This window comes from Protomyctophum bolini (genome assembly GCF_963924005.1).
Source record: "Protomyctophum bolini genome assembly, chromosome: 17".
Taxonomy (NCBI): Eukaryota; Metazoa; Chordata; class Actinopteri; order Myctophiformes; family Myctophidae; genus Protomyctophum; species Protomyctophum bolini.
The window spans coordinates 8,231,660-8,249,550 of record NC_137878.1 but is presented as its reverse complement, the minus strand read 5'-3'; the positions used below and the strand labels follow the sequence as shown (position 1 = coordinate 8,249,550).

Sequence of the window (17,891 nt, the reverse complement as noted above, 5' to 3'; positions counted from 1 at the left end):
TGTCAATCATCTAATGTGATCCTGGGCTCTACACACCCTCCACCAACCTAGTCCCCATATATGGGGGACATGGGGAGAGCAACGGACTTGAACTCATGCTTCCTTCATGCCTGAGTTGCTCAAGTTGCTCCACCTGACAGGGGGGGGGGGTTCCCTGGTTGGACGTATAGCGCGTGGAAGGAACACGTTATTCCAACCAGTTCCTTTCCCCTCCATCAGGCGCCGCGGCTGGCCAGGGGGAGGCAGTTTAGAGACCAGGATTACTGCATGTTTTTTGTGAGGGTATACCTGCCCTATAGGGGACACGGGGAGAACATGCAAAGTCCACACAGAAAGGCCCTTTCACCAACCCCGCCTCGGGTATATGGGCACTGATGACGCGGAGGAGAGAACACGCCACCAGCGCCCACAGCGTCCCGAGCGGGAATCGAACCCATGCGTGATGCATTCTGCTACTCAATTATTCAGGTTTTTACTTTTACTTGTTGTCACCCATCTAGTGCATGTATAGATACAGAAGGACAGGCTGATAGATAACACTGTTATGTTGCTTAATGCCTTCATTGGGAGACGTCTGAATGATGTTTAAGTGCATCAGGGTTTAGGAACGTGGAAGCTGGTGGATTTAGGACTGTTGTAACTGTAAGCAGGCCGATAGAAAAAAACAACACACACACAGGCCCACACACACACACACACACACACACACTTCAAGCAAAGATACATACAGTAAGCAAGTAAGTCTTTCCTCATCTCATCTTGTCCGTTTCCCACATGTGTTTGGCCATCTGCTGGCCAAATGGCAGTATTACATGCAAACTATGGGGTCTACAATAATAGTACAAGATATTTTAATATTGGCTAGCATTGAGGGGTGCAATAGCAGGTAATCAAACTGATCCATTTAATCAATCGTAACAAAAAGATAAATGATCGTTAATAAAATAAAATCCAATGTCTTATTTTGGGCATGTCACGTGCACATGTAATTCTTTTAATTCAAAAACTAGAATTAGTGAAAATAGCTGATTCAAAAGCTCACAATGCGTCGCAAGGTGACAGTGTGAGCTTGTAGATCGGCTACTTTCACTAGTCTTGCAGGACACTGTTGTGCAACAAAGTATGAAATATACAGGTCCATCTCAATGAATTAGAATATTGTGTAAAAGTTCATTTTCTTCCGTAATACAATTCAAAAAGTGAAACTTTCATATATTCTCAATGCATCGTGCATAAAGTATTTAAAACCTTTTTTTGTTTTAATCTCGATGATTATGGCGTACGGATCATGACAATCTAAAAATCCTCTCTCAATTAATTAGAATATTTTACGAGACAACTGAAAAAAAAAAAAAAATTAAACGAGAAATGTCGACCATCTGAAAAGTATATTGTGGAAGCCCAGGTTTTCTTTGATAACAGCCGTAAATTAATTTGTATTGTTCAGTCTTATGTCTCCACACCTTCCTTCCTTGACAATACAACCTATAGATTCTCTGTGGGGGTTCAGGTCAGGGCCAGTTGGCTGGTCAGTTAAGCACAGTAATACCATGGTCAGGACACCAATTACTAGTAGTTTTGGCTCTGTAGGGAAGGTGCCAAGTGCTGCTGGAAAAGGAAGATCAATATCAACATACTGTAAGGTACTGTACGGAGGCACACAGTGCTGTAAAATATCATAATGGATGGTTGTGTTGAGACTCTGGACATGACAAAACAGTGATGATTTAGGTGTTGGTGTTGATCCACTGACAGTGAAAACTTAACAATGGTTTCAACACAGCCATCTTTTTAAGAGTACACTGTGCTTCAGTATGTTGACAAGCTTCATGGACGTGCCAATTTTCCTTTCCAGGTCGATTTGGCACCTGCCCACGGTGCCAAAACTACTAGTAAACTGGTGTACTTGACCATGGTGTTACTGTGCTTAACTGACCAGCCAACTGCAGGCCTGACCTGAACAGAATTGAAAATGTACGGAGCCGGTTGTAAACGAGTGTAATGCTTTATTATATTGGTGTCATCCACAGCAACAGTTTTTTGTATCGACTGCATACTGTTAACGCATTCAGGACGGGAACCCCCTTTTGGTTAAATAAAATGTTCAATCAATCAGTGTTGTTTTCGTCGACTAAAACCAAGACGAAACATGTTCGTCGACTACCTTTTTTCACTGACTAAAACTAAATAAAAACTAATCTATGATGACTAAAACTAAGACTAAATATACTGACAATTTCGCCAACAAATAAAAAAAAACTAGAGTAAAATGTTAGGAAGGGACTATTGGACAAGAGATCCAGTTTTATGCTGCGTTGCATGCTGAAAATAGCAGATAAACAATCTCACAACGCGTCGCAGCATGCAACCAAAGTGTAAAATATGTCATTACAACGACATCAAGGCCTGTCAAAACACATTTTAGTCGACTTAATCAACTGTGGATTTAGTCGACTAAAATCGTATGACATTTAGTCGACTGAAACTAGACTAAACACTAGAACATTCCAGGTGACTAAAAAATGTGACTAAAAAAACCAAGTGAAAACTATTCAAGAGACGACGACTAAAACTAAAACAGAAATTTGCTGCCAAAAACAACAACACTGCAATCAATCAAGACAATCAGCGGCGCATCACCCGCCTATACCTTTACTGAGGTGAACGGGCATGCTCTCAGACTTGAGCAGGCGGTAGTGCGGCGACTGGGGGTGACTCTGCGTCTGCAGAGGGGCGTTGGTGGCGGTCGACGACGGGGCGTCGGACAGCTGGCGCGGCGGAGGAGGCGGCGTGGTGGTGGTGGTGGCGGCCGTGGTGGCGGCGAAGCCCGGGAGGGAAGAGGCGTGCACCTCGCTGTTGATTGGCTGGACCGAGCCTCCCGCGATGGCCGGGGCGATGAGCTTCCGGCCGAAGTTCAGGAGGCTGCTCGACACCTTGTTGATGTTCAGAGGGGCCGTCTTGCCACTGGGGCGGGTCGTCGGGGGAGGAAAGGTCGAGAGACGGAGGAGATAGAACGTGAGAAACGGATCTAGACTAGAGGGGGGGGCACACAGGTCTCCTGCACCAGGCCGGGTCAGGTTATTGTGGCCTCCTGGTTGCACTATTATCCCTCTAAAGACCCAGCGTTGCTTTATAGGAACAATTATATTTTAATTTATTATTATTATTATTATTTTCCGTTCTTCTTTTCACCTAAACGTCATCAGTGATGTTCATTGCAATGCCATTGGTCATGATATTTGCATATAAATACCCCTCCCCCCACAGAGGCTGAAATTCACACAAATTAAAAATGTCTGGACTAAAATAACTGTAATATATGTTTTTTGTGATCATTAGAATGTCTAGAACATGTTTTATTCATTATTATGAAAGATATCCCCCAAATGTAAATTATTAATGTATTATATAATTATTATATAATGTGCATAAAATTTCATCAAACTTTTTTTTTTTTAACTTTTTTTTTTTTAACCTAATTCCTATAGTAGTACAAAGTAGTAGTAAGGTTGAAATCTCTTTTTTGCAAGTAGAAATTAATCCGGGTCTTACAGGGTTAAAGGCCAATGTGAAAAGGCTGGGATTGATTCCTCAGCCTTAGTAGTAGGAAAGTGCTTGAAATTCTTCACGTAAAAACTGCACGCTACGTTCATGATTTGAGGCTTTTTTGTTCTAAAACGGGGCAATCATTGCAAACTTTGGAAGCCAATGTTATAGCAAATTAGGATGGAATATGAAACATCGGACAGATCCGTCTTGAGCACATGACTCACACATCTCTCACGTGTCGTATGAACTGAAACGGTTAAAAAGGGAACATTCTGTGACGGTGGCGCTGACGCGCCCGGTGGAGCCCTGGCGTCAGGTTATACCGGGTATTTTACACTGGCTGGGAGGTGTAGGGCAGACCCGACGCGCAGCGGTCTGTCATTTATTGGGGTCTAGTAGGACTATAGTAAATAATAAAATAATAAATCACTATAAAATGTTGTAAAAAAAATACATATTTAGCCCCATGCTCGAATGCCCCCGTCCCCCTGTCAAAAACAGCTAAAATCCCTAAAACAAACGAAAGCAGAAAATGAAAAAAATAAATAAAATGAACACTCATATTTGACTTTCTCTAATAACCTAAAACATGAATCTTGGTTGAAAAAAAAACTAAAGTTGTCCTTTAACCCATTTTGGACGGGAACCCCTTTTGGTGTTAGCATGATGTTATGCTTTAGCTATTGAAAAATAGCAGATCTACAAAGTAGCGCGCTACGAGCTTTGTAGGTCTGCTGTTTTTTTTTTTTATCGACTGTTATTACCGTGTCTTGTTCACCAGGTCGGCCCCTCTGGTCTTGTAGTAGTCCAGGTTCTGCTGGAACTGGTAGTTGACGGGTCGAGGGTTGTTCTGGAACAGAACGAGAGGGGATAATTAATTACCTGGACTGGCGCTACACACGTTCTTATCCTCGCGTTTGTGTCATTTTCTTTTCGGCTCTTTGCAGCGCAGTGGTTTTCAACCAGTGGTCCGGGGGACCACCCGTGGTCCTTGAGGAGGTTCCAGGTGGTCCCCCAGCTAAATATCGGGAGTGTTGAGAAACCAAATAGACTCGTAGCGTAAAATGAGGCGTCCATTTTGGTTTCATTTTACACTCTCGAGAGTTAAATTATGTTAAACACCTGCATTAGGCTACTTAATTTACAAGAAGTCTACACAATATATAGATGTATAATAATTCTTATTTTGACGTCTGTCTTATATCTTATCTATGGTACCACCATCGACACAGCATGGAATTGTGGACAAAATCGTATCCAACAAAACCAAAATAATCCTTAGTTTTGGGTCTGCGAGGCTCTAAATATCATCAAAAGGTGGTCCGTAACTTAAATGTCCTAATAAACAATGGGCCTCGGTGTGAAATACGGTTGAAAACCACTGATTTACAGGATTTTGTGGGGAAAAAAACACACGAGCACCATTCAACTTCATTGAGCATACGAGCAGGTCACATCCGACGGCACGCCAGACAAAATAAGGAGGGGGATGTGGGGTGACATTTTGTGTATGCCCAGCGAGCAGACAACGGTCTCTAAAACACACACACACAATTTGTCTTTGGGACTGGGCGTCCATGAGCTGATCAGTCTCATAGTTGTGCACCCGCCCAATGATACAGCTTGTAGATTGGCTATTTTAACTATTCAAAAATGTTTTCCAAAATAATAATTGACAAAAATAGGGCCCTGCATGCGTCGGTGGTCAACAGGAGATGGTGTGTGTGTGTGTGCCCGGAGAAATGATGGCGAGGGTCAACGAACACACAAATGCACACATGCACACACAGAGGGGGATGTTGTGTTGTATGGGCCTTACTTTGGATGTTGGGTGCATGACATGACCGAGGCATACGGCATGGGAGAGAATGTGAGTGAGTGACAAAGAGTGCAAGTGAGGGAAGAGTGAATAAGTGAATGTGAGAGAGAGAGAGAGAGAGAGAGAGAGAGAGAGAGAGAATGAGACATCATGAGAGTGTGGAATAATTGCAGTGAAAAAAGTGGTTGAGTAAACAAAATGTACAGCAAAGAGTGGAGTTGGACCAACTAAAATCAGGGATGGGAAACTTTGACGATGGAGAGGGCCACTATATTTCCACACTCACTCCCAGAGGGTCACATTGCATATTACTGTCGAAGGAAAAATTGCCGATAGGCTAGTTTTGCAATATTTGAATTTAAATCCTGAAAAGTAACCTTTTTCATTTAACTTCAAATGCATTTAGTTATAGTTATGTCAACTTGTTGTATGAACTAAATACAAATGACATTGGACATTATTATCCTGCGGGGGCCCCAAGCCCCCAAAGAGGGGCCGGGGGGGGCCAACGTTGAAGCTGCCACTATACCTACTGGTCAAAAGTGGAACTGCAGCACGCTCACTGAGGTGGACGGACGTTCAGAGGCGTCATGTGCGTATTAACGTTGCGTCAACCCTGACCTCAAAATTTGAAGGCCGCTCTCAACTTCCGCTCGCTCGAGCCATTGAGTTATATATAAATGGTTCCTCCGGGTGCTTCGAAGCGCCACTGAGCAACTCTTATTTGCTCGGCCCCAGGGGGCCACATGTGGGGCCACATGTGGGCCCCTGGGGCTCCGCCCAGTTAATGCCCATGTATATATGAACTAAATGAGCTAAATGAGAAACAAACCGCAGCGGTGCGCATGCCTTACCTTGGGGTCTCGGAGAAACAGAGCTTTGTGTAGTAGAGCGTGGATATCCCCCACAGGAGGGTAGTGCATTAGCAGGCCCAGGCACGTCTGGAAGTTACTGGCTATCACTGCAAGACACACACGCATAAATACATTATCACCAAAACAAAGGCATAAATACCAGTGTTGATTTTGTCAACTAAAAAACTACTATGACGAAAACCTTTTGTCGACTACCTTTTTTCCACTGATGAAACAAAATGAAAACTAAATGAAAACCAAGCCATGATGACTAGAACTGAGACTAAATATATTGACAATTTCGTCAACAAATAAAAACTAAATGTGAGGAAGGGACTAGTGGACAAGTGATCCACTATAAGTAAAAGACAAGTCATTTTACACTCCCAACGTATTGCGCTGCGACGCGTTGTGAGCTTGTAGATCTGCCATTTTCGGCTCAAGTGTAAAATCAGCCATTACGACGCCATCAAGACTAAATCAACTGTTGATTCAGTCGACTACAGTCTTGTGACATTTAGTCGACTACAACTACTAAACTAACACTAAAAACATTCCAGGTGACTAAAACGAAAAATAAAAAAAATAAAATCTAAATTTGCTGTCAAAATAAACACTGCCAGTAACCTCGTGCGAGTTCTCATTTATAGAAGTTTCCGGAAAAGACGCACACTGTGATTGGCCAGTGGTCACTTCCCGCTTGACTTGACCGCCTTCATCTGAGACACATCGCTCCAATGAACTGCAGCGGCCAACGATGATGAGGCATCTATTTATAATATATGTTTGTTGGGAACGCCCACTGAGTGGCCTTGACAGCCCATACTGTACATCCAAACAGAAAAGTCCTCTCCGATTGCATTAAACTCGCTTTGCCACTCACTTTATGCATGCGCATACCCACTCTATATGCACGCGCGCTGCATAGTGTGTGTGTGTGTGTGTGTGTGTGTGTGTCTGTCTGTTTCTATTAGGGCTGCAACGATTAATCGTAATCGAATCGATTATTAAATTAGTTGTCAACTAATTTAGTAATCGATTAATCGATTCGGCAACTAATCACTATTTTTTTGCAATTTATCACAGGTGATTTCCATGCACTTAACCATAGTTTTTCCAGTGTTAAGTGTAAAGTAACGTAAAAGAGAAGTGAGCCATCTCTCTTCCCTTACAATCTGATGATAGTTGCACAGTAGCGACTGCAAAGCAAAATATGACACATAACGATTATAATATCAAGAACAAGAACAATGTTTATTTTTAAAAGACCTACTGTATTTGAGTTCAGAAGAGTACTGTTCCTTCTCTAGACTGACACATGTGTAGCTATTCTTTAATCACATGTATGCAGTCAGAATAAGCCTAAAGACACCATGAGTTGCTTTCAATTAATTTTAATTGAGTTTGTCTTTTATTTGAATAGCAGCCTAATCACAGCTAAATAAGTGTCGTAATCCGATTAATCGTTTAAATAATCGGCAGATGAATCGATAGTTGCAGGGCGTTGCTAAAAATGAGCACTTGTGCCTGGGTAAATAAAGTAAGAAAAAAAATGTGTAAATATATATATATATATATATATAGAGGGAAATGTGCGTTGTATAGGTCAAGTATGTAAACAATAAATATAATTTATTTGATTGACGGATGGCCCAAACTACACAGTTTACTCCCCCCCCCCCCCCCCCCCCCCCATCCGACAACGTTGTCATCAGCGGTCTGCTAAAAATAGTTACATTATTAAATTAGGTTATTATTAGATTAATGAACTCTGGCAGCCGCTCCAGATTAGATCAGATAAGAATTAATACGTTCGTTACGACGAAGATTTGCTAGATCTCTGGAAAAAACTGTGTTCATTTAAAAAAAAAAAAGGGAGTTTGACGTTGTATGCCAGCCTGATAAAATAGTTAAATTATTACATTTTTAGATGATTCGATTATTTAACCCATTTTGGGCGGGAAACCCAATTGGTGTTTTAATTTAGCTATTGAAAAATAGCAGACCTACAAGCTCATAGCGTGGCGCGCTATGAGCTTGTAGGTCTGCTATTTTTGAAAAATCATGAAAATGTGTCACAAATCTTTGAATATATATTCTTTCAGAGCGAACATTTTTAACTCAAATCTTTGCTTCTGAGGGGGTTCCTGGAACATCATATTTTCAGATGGAGTTCGGGGGGCCAATTACATATAATCTTTGGGGTCCTTGACATGAAATATTGAGCACCACTGAATGATACAGAAACATGAGGTATCTCAGAAAACTGTCAAAATTCAGAAGACATTTTTTTTTATTTCGACGTCAGGCCTAAATGGGTTAACTCTGCGGCCGCAATGACGGTCTCTCCAGATTCTATTAGATTAATAAATGGCTACAGGCAGAATCTCCATCTGTGGATGATTGGCTTCAAGTAGTCTCTGAGATTCGTGACATGGAGAGGATGACTGCTAACTTGAGAATGAAGAGTCTTTTGAAAACCAATGGGGGTAAAATGGTTAGATTATACTTCTGAGCGACAAGAGGGCTAGGAACCAGGATGTTTGCATTTGATACGACGCTTAAATCCATGACTTTAATTATTCATGTTTATAATGACGCATAGATACGAACATCTCTAAGGAGTAATACCATAGATGGGATGATATCTGAAGTAGAAATTTACGGCACACTGAATATCTGAAAAAGAGAAACGTTTTTTTTGTACTTTATTGTCCAATATTATTCCCACTGTATCCGTGTGTGTGCGCAGCACTCTGAGCTTGTAGATCTGCTATTTTTGAACCTTTTAATAAATAGATTGATAGGTTTAAAGGTATATTCTTACCGGTAATTCAAATATCACTTATTTTTTTGTTTTGTTGTGATAATCCTCTCTACTATAGAGTGTGCTGACCATACAAGGAGTTCCTCCCTGTCCCCCAGTTAACCCCTGGGGGTAAAAAAAAACCTTATGTTTCGTTTTTGGCTCTCTATCCTGATTGGATGAAAGGCTTTGCCACCTAGCCAAAAAACGAAACCTAAGGTTTTTTTGAGTGAAATCACTGAATATACGTTTAATGGGGTTAAGATAGAAAGCGTTAACACGGGACCTACTGTACATGCGTTAGCAGATGTATAAGCAGCGTGGGGTCTAACTGTACATACATGCGTCGCGGATGTAAAGCAGCATGGCCACAAAGGTGTAGTCGACCAGGTCCAGAGTGACGCTGTCGGCGAACAGGGCGTCCCACACCACCAGGAGGTCCTGCAGGAGGAACTCGCGGCCGTACAGCAGACGCACCCACCGACTGGACACACACACACACACACACACACACACACACACATGATATGGTCAACCAAGGGTTAAAGATTTAACACGATCACTTATTAGCAGAGAGATGCCCCACGAGTCTCGAAGCTCGAAATAAGCCCGCAGCCTACTGTAACATTACTGTATGTGGGCATGGAGGGCAACATTTGGAACTCGACGTAAACGCAGGGAACATTAATTACGTAGTGTTTAACGAGGTCAGCAGCCGCAGCTGCAACATGAAACACACCCGATGTTTCAAAAACCGTTCCCTCACAGACAATCCCCGTAATCTTATCACCATATATTTAACAAATGCAAAGTTAAATGGCATTGGATAGCTGGTGCCGAGCCAAAACATATTTGTTTACTTTCACCGTTTTAATATTTAAATGTTATGATGAAAAGGCTCCACCGTGCATCAGTTTGTGCTCGCCTCGCCAACTGTATGAAAATCAGGTGAGCTCCGCGCAGCATTTGCGTCTTTTTTTGGGGGGGGAATCTTTTTTTTTGGGGGGGGGGGGGCATTTTATTCATTAATGTGGGTCCAAAAAGATACGGTAATGACTCGCCGATACTCCACGAGTCATTGAGTCATTGAGCTCGAGTCCGAGTCTGGAGTCTTTGAGGAGTGAGTCAGAGTCGAGTCTGGAGTCTTTGAGGAGTGAGTCAGAGTCGAGTCTGGAGTCTTTGAGGAGTGAGTCAGAGTCGAGTCTGGAGTCTTTGAGGAGTGAGTCCGAGTCGAGTCTGGAGTCTTTGAGGAGTGAGTCCTAGTCGAGTCTGGAGTCTTTGAGGAGTGAGTCATAGTCGAGTCTGGAGTCTTTGAGGAGTGAGTCCGAGTCCAGTCTGGAGTCTTTGAGGAGTGAGTCCGAGTCTTTGAGGAGTGAGTCCGAGTCCAGTCTGGAGTCTTTGAGGAGTGAGTCCTAGTCGAGTCTGGAGTCTTTGAGGAGTGAGTCCGAGTCCAGTCTGGAGTCTTTGAGGAGTGAGTCCTAGTCGAGTCTGGAGTCTTTGAGGAGTGAGTCCGAGTGGAGTCTAGAGTCCCATTTGTGGCGACTCGAGTAGGGGTCAGTTTAAGTGCCAGAGAAGTTAAGACGAGTTGAATCCAATTATGCACCATAATCACCATATATTTAACAAATGCAAAGTTAAATGGCATTGGATAGCTGGTGCCGAGCCAAAACATATTTGTTTACTTTCACCGTTTTAATATTTAAATGTTATGATGAAAAGGCTCCACCGTGCATCAGTTTGTGCTCGCCTCGCCAACTGTATGAAAATCAGGTGAGCTCCGCGCAGCATTTGCGTCTTTTTTTGGGGGGGGAATCTTTTTTTTTTGGGGGGGGGGGGGCATTTTATTCATTAATGTGGGTCCAAAAAGATACGGTAATGACTCGCCGATACTCCACGAGTCATTGAGTCATTGAGCTCGAGTCCGAGTCTGGAGTCTTTGAGGAGTGAGTCAGAGTCGAGTCTGGAGTCTTTGAGGAGTGAGTCAGAGTCGAGTCTGGAGTCTTTGAGGAGTGAGTCAGAGTCGAGTCTGGAGTCTTTGAGGAGTGAGTCCGAGTCGAGTCTGGAGTCTTTGAGGAGTGAGTCCTAGTCGAGTCTGGAGTCTTTGAGGAGTGAGTCATAGTCGAGTCTGGAGTCTTTGAGGAGTGAGTCCGAGTCCAGTCTGGAGTCTTTGAGGAGTGAGTCCGAGTCTTTGAGGAGTGAGTCCGAGTCCAGTCTGGAGTCTTTGAGGAGTGAGTCCTAGTCGAGTCTGGAGTCTTTGAGGAGTGAGTCCGAGTCCAGTCTGGAGTCTTTGAGGAGTGAGTCCTAGTCGAGTCTGGAGTCTTTGAGGAGTGAGTCCGAGTGGAGTCTAGAGTCCCATTTGTGGCGACTCGAGTAGGGGTCAGTTTAAGTGCCAGAGAAGTTAAGACGAGTTGAATCCAATTATGCACTGATTGCCATGGACGATAAGGTTTTTTTTTATATTCTATTTTGTTTTAATAATCCATATTTTTTAAAATTCCTCTAATCTGGTGTGCAGGTGACGACATGCACATAACATGCATAATAGAATTAAAATTTATCTCTTTTTTTATAATGGGCTAATTGGCAACGAAAGCCAAAACTGGTGACCCACCAGGTGGCGCTGAGTGGTGGAGTTAACTCGAGTCGCCATCTCTGCTTATTACCAACATCTCTGAAGATAGTGTTTTAGCACAGTAACAGGTTAAAGGAAGTGTTATCGTGTCACTACTTGCGCTCACACACACACACACACACACACACACACACACACACACACACACACACAGTGTGTATACTGTACTGACATGCCGTAGATCTGTGGAGCGATCTCTAGTCGGTTGAGGTGCATGTACAACTCTATGTCGTGCTTCTTCACCAGCTGGTCCTGGATACGGTTGACTTTGGTCACTATGGCAACGGAGGGCCCCGTGTCCTGAGGCCGGGCGAACGGGATACTGCTCAGCATCTCATCCTTCCCCTGTGGACCACATTACCCAGAATGCACTCGTTGCAAAAAATTGTCTGTCATGCTACACAGGTTTCCACAGTCCCACAAGCAAGCAATTAGCTCATGCATCAAAGGGAAATGTGTCTACAACGTTGCAACTTTAAAAGCAGCACGCAGCGTTGCACCTTCACAGAACGTTCGCCCCAGAACAGTAACGCTATAGGGCTCATGCGCTTCTTAACACCAACCTTTCTGACTTCTCTCTCATAGCAAGAGAACCAGGGCTCTGCTGTCTCCATTAGCTGGGAGAACATGGCACTAAAAAGGGATGGCATTGGAGAGATAAATACAGGACATTAAGAGAGTGCACAGAATGAGAGGGCATGACAGAGAAAATGACGATAACTGGAGATCAAAAGGAGAGAGAGAAGGAGAGAGTTTAAACTGACAAGAAAGGAGGGCTAGAAAGAGTGGAAACATTTAGGTGGCATGAGGAAAATACCGATGGAGAGATAACATCAGTGCAGTAATGACATGTAATGAAACACAGTTAAACAGGTTTACTCACTAGGCATCGTGTTCATGGAACTCTGGATTCAACATAGATCTCATCTCCTCACTGTGGGACGAGAGACACGAGAAATACACTTCAAAACTAGCAAAGGGATGTTGACACAGAGAGAGAAAGAGAGAGAGAGAGAGAGGTAAAAGACAGGGAGAAAATAAACTTAATTTGTATTTCCTTATTTATTGCCTTTTAACACCTTTGCAGGAGGCTGAAGAAAGTGCATGGAGAATCGATTCTTTATGGATCCCAACATTCCCAAAGTAAATGATCGCGAGGTAATAGTTGACGACATGGTAATCTCCAGCAAAGAAGCGATTATTACATATTTGGGCTGTATTCTTGACAACAGACCGTCGGATGAAAGCATGGCAACAAAGGTGATCAAAAAAGTAAATCAAAGAACAAGATGTCCTTACTTAAGACTAAGCTTCAAAAGACCTCCCAAAAAAAAAACTAATTCGACTACTTCTCGGCCTGGGGGGCCCAGCATGACCCACCGCTTACCAACCCATTTTGCTAGTCTAAACTGGCAAGAGTTAAGCAATTGAAAATGGGCTTGAATGTGTGGAATGCCCCGACCCCCCTCCCTCAAAAAAAATGCAGATCACTTTCATCTTTTAACACTAGCACGTCGGAGCGGTCTTTCCGACCGATTCTGAGGTTTTGAAGTGGATTGTCTTTGCCCATGAAGTCTTGAGAAAGTTCCCCTTCTTGCATGACCTTTTCAAAAAATTCGATTCGAATCATCTGTTTTTTCTCTCTCCATCTGAAACATTTTGTAAAATGATGATTTTTAGGCACATATATACCTATTATATCTGCGCTTTTTCGCCCAAATGACCGCCGTCACCCTTTCTCCCCCGCAAGCAGCGAAGTTCACACCACCTCCCTCCCGGCTGAAGACAGGCATTGTTCAAATGGGGTCATTTGCATTCCACCTACTTCCACATGCAGGCAAACTTACAATTACGAATGCACTCACAACATCAACATGTAGACTAAATGTTGTTTTAGAGGTTATATTAATTTGTTATATGCGGTTTGCAGAAATAACAATGTCTGGTGGTGATGATAAAAAAATATATATATATATATCCTGGTTACTTCGGAGGGCACGCTAAAACCGGCATTATAGCACTGCTGCTGTGGATTGTTCCACAGCCTATTATTCTGGCATATAAATATCGCCAGCTCTTTGTCAGTCAAAAGATAACAGTTCTGTCCGTCCTTCTTTGTCTGTAAACTTTTCTCCAAGCGACATGGGGAACTGATCTGCACGCACGCACGCACGGCTTTCCTTTTTTCCTCTCTCTCCCCCTCTCAGAGAGACATGTAAAATGTTCATGAATTCAAGTCACCGACGGTGAGGTATGCGGAAGTGCATTTTAGCTAACGCTGTAGCACTATTTGTGGCGGTGATGCGTCACATGACCTGACCTATCCTATGGTATATAAACCGTGCGGCGGCTGAGATGTGGACCTCTGGAGCTGGCAGAATCTATCAAATATATATGAATTACATCGATGCGCCCGGCCCTTTACCCAGACACGTGTAGCCTATAATGTTTCCCCCAATGACAGTATATAACTCTAATGACACTGAGCAATGCGCTTGCATGGCTCTGGCTGTTACAATAACGTGTGGTATTTTATTGGCGCTCAATACAAAGTCAGGACAGTGTTTTATCCGCTCCCCAAACTGTGTTGGACGCACCCGACCCCCTGTTACCTCCTGACCAACGGCCAGTATAGAGCACCGAAAGTCTGACTTCACTTTTCAGTAGAGGGCGTCAGTCCCCAGGTTCATGCATTTGTTTAGTTGCATTGAAATCCCCATGGAGGCGATTTTAGATCGCCTCATATAACAACTGTGTTTTGAAAAATAAACATGTCACCCCGGCCGCTTCACTCATATTATGGATATGAAGAATCAACTGACTGAGAGAAAAGGCTAATGTCACTGCTGCTGAATTAGTTAGATTTTCGCTAGAAGCAGACTGTATCATAATATGAGTGACTGATTGTTGCAAACGATACAGAGACACTTCCCTAACAATAACGACGAGACAGCGTGTTTATTTTTGGACCACAACGCTTATAGTAGACGATATTAAGATCACCCCATGTTATTCTCCATAGAGAAATTACTTCCGCGAACCAGGGGAATCGTCGGGATGAGCGAGTTACGTCAGGACTTCGGTGCTCTATTGTATTTGGTCTAAAATTATGTGTATATATATAATCCGTTAATCACACAATCAAAGACCAAATCATTTGCAGGCAGTTGGTGCATGATAATTACCTCGCGCTGCGCAAAGGGGTATTCAATACAGAGCTCACACCGTCACTATAATTATAGTTTGGTAAACTGAAATGAAAAAGGGAAAAAAAACTGTCGAGTTGAAACTGCTGCCTTGAAGAAGCGACATTTAGAATAAGTCGTCGACGTGAAGAGCATTGGAAGAGATGCAGGGAGAGAGTGGCCAATGGAATTGCCCGAAAAACACGGTCATCTTGACCGTTAGCCGTCAAGAGTAGATTAATTTAGTTCAGACATGCTAGAGTTAAAACGTGCCTGAAAATCCACCTTTCAGCAAGCCCAAGGGAGAGGAAATGATCACCCCCCCCACCCCTTTCCCCCTCATTGTATACAGTGTTTTTATTTTTTACTGTGTAGTTCTGTTTGTTTTTTTTACCCATGATATTGAATCGTGTCGATATCGTTTGTCATCTCCATGAATTGATTGCATAGGGCCTGAATGGAAACAAGACCACAAGGACACAGATACTCGATGTGCATTATCGCGATCGCTTTGTATTAAATATACACTGTGTATCGCGTCTCTAGGGATTTCGTTTGTATATTTGTTTAAGCTGAATTTATCGAGGATATATTCAATAGTGTGTGTTGACTTTCCTCTTGATGAGAGAAAGTCAACTCTCCCCTCAAGGATGAATGAAGCTTATCTTAGCTTATCACAGAGCCGGTTGGTTGGTTCAGTGGTTTTCAAAACCTTTTCAGGCCATGAGTGACCCCCCCCCCCCCCCCCAAAAATAAAATAAATTATGTTTGAACTGGGGACTTCCCCCCCCACCCTGACCAGAACTTGGAATTTGGTTTGAAAATCACGGAACAAATATTGTTAAAATAGCAGATCTACAAGTCCACAACGCCTCGCAGTGCGATGCGTTGCGAGCTTGATTTGCTACTTTTTACGTTTTTTTTGCTTCATTCTTCTTTGACAATTCGGCCAATGTTTGACCAGTTTTTTTATAGTATAGTTTGTTCAGTACTCTTGATGCAGTAATGCAGGGGTTTTCAACCGATTGTGAACCAGGGACCACCACCCTGACTTAGAATCAACCTGGGGGACCACTGTTGTGTTGGGAGGGGATATGGGGTAAGGGCTAAGATTAGTGCACTGGAACACTATGCATCCCACATCCCACTGTTTCTCAACCAATTGTCCACTGACTACATTACTACGTAACTACATTACTAAATGAATGGTCAGGGGAGCACATGCAATACTTCCAGGGACCACCAGTGGTCCACGGACCACCTGTTGAAAACCCCTGCAGTAATGGTCTCTTCTCTCAATTGTATTTTTTTCCAGGTATGAAAACGTCCTAAAAATGGTCACTTCACTGTCATCTGGGGACCCCCCCCCACCCAAAATCATGGGGGGGGGGGGGGGGCCCTGCCCGGGGGTCCCCGAACCACAGGTTGAGAACCAGTCGGTGGTGGGTGGAGTGGTGGAAGGCTGACCTGGGATTGGCTGTCTCGCTGGCGTGCTGAAATGCTTGGTGGTCACAGTGAAGTACAAACACTATGGGAGCCAGCAGCTCATGCATTCCCTATGGAGAGAGAGAGAGAGAGAGAGAGAGACACAGACACAGACAGACAGAGGAGAAAATGAGAAATCGAAATGCCGATGACGGGAGACAGAGCACTGTTGATTTCGTCGACTAATAATACTGTGATAAAAAAAAAATCCGTCGACTACTAGTCCGGCAGATGGGGTAGACGAGACGGGTGGGAAATAGTATTTTTGTATTGGCCTAGAAATATTGTCTATATACACAATACATTCATGATTCTGAATCCATTCTTTTTTTTCTCTATTCTTTATTTACCCAGGGTAGTAGCTGAGCACAAGTGCTCATTTTCAGCAACGCCCTACACACACACACACACACACACACACACAGACAGACACACACACACACACGAGCCGACCAGTACAACCACAGTCTTACATTAAGCAGCTCCAGGGGGAGCAGTTGGGGGTTCAGTGCCTTGCTCAAGGGCACTCCTCTAACCCTTAGAAGCCACCGCTGCCCATTTCAAGCATTCGTTTTGTACAAAAAAAAAACCCACTCCTGATGAGATCAGCACAAAATGTGATGAGGTCAGCACATTTGGGTGGCCGTGTCTGTTTTTAGCCCCAAGGAGTGTATTTTGTGCAAAAAAACAATGCTTGGAATGTATTCAGAATCATGAAGAAAACCCCCTAGTTTGACATGTTACTTAAAGCATATATATTAATAAGGGAAGTTTGGCATTTTTGCCTGCCATAGGATGTTGGTATAGGGTCACACAAGAAACCCCTATATAAAAAAAATATTGCCGGTCAGCAAGTGGATTCATGAATGTATGTATATATTTTAGGCCAATAAAAAAAAGACTATATAAACCAAATTTCCCACTATAAACAAACCTGAGACTAAATATATTGATAATTTTGTAAAACAAATGAAAACTAGACTAAAATGTTAGGAAGGGACTAGTGGACAAGAGATCCAGTACAAGTCATTTTACACGTTGAAAATAGCCGATCTGCAAGCTCACAACGCGTTTGCAGTGCTACTTAAAACATAAGGAAATTTTGAAAAGTTTGCCTTATAGGTTTTTAATGGCACCCCGACTTTCAAGACCTGGATTTACCACGATCCACAATTTTTAATATGTTATTCGGATGACCCCAAGGATCATAAAAAAAACCCTTGAATGACTACTATTGCAATTTATTTTGGGTCACGTCACGCTCCTTTTTTTAGCTTAGATCGACTGGCCTATGAAGACGAAGCAAGGGGGAAGGTGAGAAAGACAAAACATATGGTCCAGCGTGGTCAGTTGTGTATTTAACCCATTCTGACCGGGAACCCGTTTTGGTGTTAGCCATCATGTTATGCTTTAGCTATTGAAAAATAGCAGATCTACAAGCTCATAGCGCGCCACCGAGTGGCGCGCTACGAGCTTGTAGGTCTGCTATTTTTGAAAAATCGAAGAGCGACTGACATTTTTAGAATCTGATCTCAGGTCAGAATGGGTTCATCAGACCAGT

General features: G+C 43.1%; 1 protein-coding gene across 3 annotated transcripts in view; it reads right to left on the bottom strand.

Annotated features, from left to right (window-relative positions):
- tbc1d5 (TBC1 domain family, member 5) overlaps positions 1-17,891 on the bottom strand; it is a 46,036-nt gene that overhangs the window by 8,716 nt on the left and 19,429 nt on the right. For all 3 annotated transcript variants that reach the window (XR_013965694.1, XM_080788085.1, XM_080788086.1), the window contains exons 10-17: positions 16,313-16,401; positions 12,544-12,594; positions 12,224-12,293; positions 11,833-12,005; positions 9,370-9,512; positions 6,223-6,329; positions 4,314-4,399; positions 2,651-2,964 (exon numbers count right to left, since the gene is read on the bottom strand). Coding sequence is in view for 2 of the 3 variants with exons in the window: in XM_080788085.1 (XP_080644211.1) it covers positions 2,651-2,964; positions 4,314-4,399; positions 6,223-6,329; positions 9,370-9,512; positions 11,833-12,005; positions 12,224-12,293; positions 12,544-12,594; positions 16,313-16,401 (1,033 nt within the window). In the remaining variant the exon portion in view is untranslated. The remainder of the gene's footprint in view (positions 1-2,650; positions 2,965-4,313; positions 4,400-6,222; positions 6,330-9,369; positions 9,513-11,832; positions 12,006-12,223; positions 12,294-12,543; positions 12,595-16,312; positions 16,402-17,891) is intronic.